Source organism: Hydra vulgaris, chromosome 08 (genome assembly GCF_038396675.1).
Source record: "Hydra vulgaris chromosome 08, alternate assembly HydraT2T_AEP".
NCBI classification, from domain to species: Eukaryota; Metazoa; Cnidaria; class Hydrozoa; order Anthoathecata; family Hydridae; genus Hydra; species Hydra vulgaris.
This window is the reverse complement of record NC_088927.1, coordinates 9,356,482-9,358,757: the sequence shown is the minus strand read 5'-3', so window position 1 is coordinate 9,358,757 and position 2,276 is coordinate 9,356,482. Positions and strand designations below refer to the sequence as shown.

At 32.0% G+C, this 2,276-nt stretch overlaps 1 protein-coding gene across 1 annotated transcript; it reads left to right on the top strand.

The window, feature by feature from the left end:
- On the top strand, positions 1-945 carry LOC136082988 (uncharacterized). The gene has a single exon (XM_065802402.1). It carries the CDS (start codon positions 1-3, stop codon positions 943-945), a length of 945 nt encoding a protein of 314 aa, XP_065658474.1.
- The last annotated feature ends 1,331 nt before the right edge of the window (positions 946-2,276 follow it).

Below are 2,276 nucleotides of genomic sequence, written 5' to 3'. Positions count from 1 at the left end.
ATGAAACTTGCAGTCAAATTGTCAAAGCGTCTTAACCAATACTTGTGCAACAATCATATTTTGCAATGTGCAGTTCGAGACACATTTGGAATGACTGCTGGAATGGATGATGCGTTGCAAACATGCAAAGATTTGGCTTCTTCAACTCACCAGTCAACAGTTGCAGCTGAGTTGCTTGAATCAGAATCAGACGCTCGAGGAATCAATTTTAGACAGTTACCCCAATCTGTTGACACAAGATGGAATAGTGATCTGGATTGCATGGCTTCTGTCCTACATCTAAAGAGTGCAATTATCAGCTTATGTGCAAATGAAGATATTTTTTCTTCAAAGACCATCAGTGCATCACAGTGGAAATCAATCGAGGGAGCAGTAGAAATTTTGGCACAACTTAAAGAAGCTACAATTGACACTGTCGCCGATTCTCTTTATTTAACCCATGACAAAATTGATCAATTTATTGAGACGGATGGAAAAATTGGCTACGGTGTCTTGTATGCAAAAAACTTGAAAAGCTGCATTGAGAAAAGATTTCCTCTTTGTCACACTGGAAACTTATTGAGTGCTGCAGCAAACTACTTAAATCCTGCTTTAAAGGGACTTCACTTGCAGCTCTTCAAAAAATTTCAAACAACAAAAGAATGGTTAGCCTCACAGGTTAAGGATAATGTTGAGTGCCAACCTGTTGCCAGAGTCCATTCAGCAGATTTGTCTTCTAGTTCAAAACTGAAGCGCAAGTTAAACTTCAGACTTGAAACACGAGAGCCAACATCTGAACTGAATCCTATTTTGAGCGAAATTTGCCAGTATGAATATCTCACTGATGCCAAAAAAGACTTTTCGATTTTTGATTGGTGGAAATTGCATTCAAATACATTGCCAGAACTCTCTTCATTAGCTAGACAAATTTTAGCCATTCCAGCAAGTTCAACTAAACCAGAGTGATTTTTAGCTTAGGTGGAAATGTCGTCCAATCAACTTACACCCAGAAAAAGTAGAACAAATCATCCTAATCAAATAAAACATTGTCTTGTTGGAAAAGTTTGGCAAAAAAATTCTGAAATAATATTTGAAAAAGTTAATTACATTTGACAAATGTCATTTGTGTCTATTTGTCAAAACCATGTTTACATTTTTTTTTTTTACTTGGATTTTAATAAATTTGTTTTCAAAAATTGTTAAATTTCTGTTATAAAGTAAATATGAAACTTCATAACTCCTAATTTCTTGTAGCATTAGCATAAGAGCATAAAAAGCATAATAAACCGTTGATTTTTTTTTAAACAAAACCGAATTACGATAAACTTATATAAAAATTTCAAAAAATTCATAGAAATTTAGAGAACGAATACTGCAACGGGTATTGATGCTGATCGGCCGATCAGCATCAGTACTCGTAAAATAAACTATCCTATTGAGAAATTACGAATAATTTGTTATTTTTTAGCCGTAAAAACTTAAAAAAGAGTTTTTAAGGAATAAACCGTTCCACCGCGAATTACGATTTAATTTATTATTTTTTGTAAAGGTTTTTTTGTTATTTTTATTAATGAGTTTTACCTGATCGAAGTTCTGCTGGATGTAAATCAACTTGTCAACCGACTCGGGTTGAAGCTTTGTTCATTTAGTCGTAACAATTTGTCTGCCTGTTTAGAAGACACTTTCAGAGGTTAAGAGGAGATAGGTATGCACAACCAACGTCGAGCTTGTTCTGCCAGTAAAGGAAATATATCCTTCTTATTTTTCCACCATTCTAATGCATTGCACCATTTGTTTTCCGGAGGGAATTACGTAACAATTATAACAAAACATTATAATGTGAAGTTATAATTATATAAGTATATAATATATACATTATAATATGAAATTATAATCATATAAACATTTAACTACGTATTATAAAAACAAATAAATAAATATTAAATTCAAAAATATATCAAGTATATACAGTTTCTTATACGAGAAGCCAGTTTAAACGAACTTTCTCACTTAAAACAAAAAAACTTTGTAGAAAAACAATTGTTTCTTCTTGGTTAAGGCATTACCTAATATTTTGCGGGAGAAAAAAAGCGGTAATTTTTAAAAAAAGATGTTACTTTTTAATAATTTTGGTACAGCAAAAGAATTAGAGATTTTTTGATAAAATCTCGTTTTGTCTCGAAATGAAGCGAGATTAGATTTTTATTTATTTATCGTAATAACGAGATCGCAACAGTAAATTAAAAAGTAAGCGAATGTCTTCCGAAAAGATAAATTGCTGCGTTTTGTTTCGTTAA

Bases quoted from the DNA above. Each gene is read 5' to 3' on its own strand.
- LOC136082988 (XM_065802402.1), top strand. From the start codon at position 1: ATGAAACTTGCAGTCAAATTGTCAAAGCGTCTTAACCAATACTTGTGC.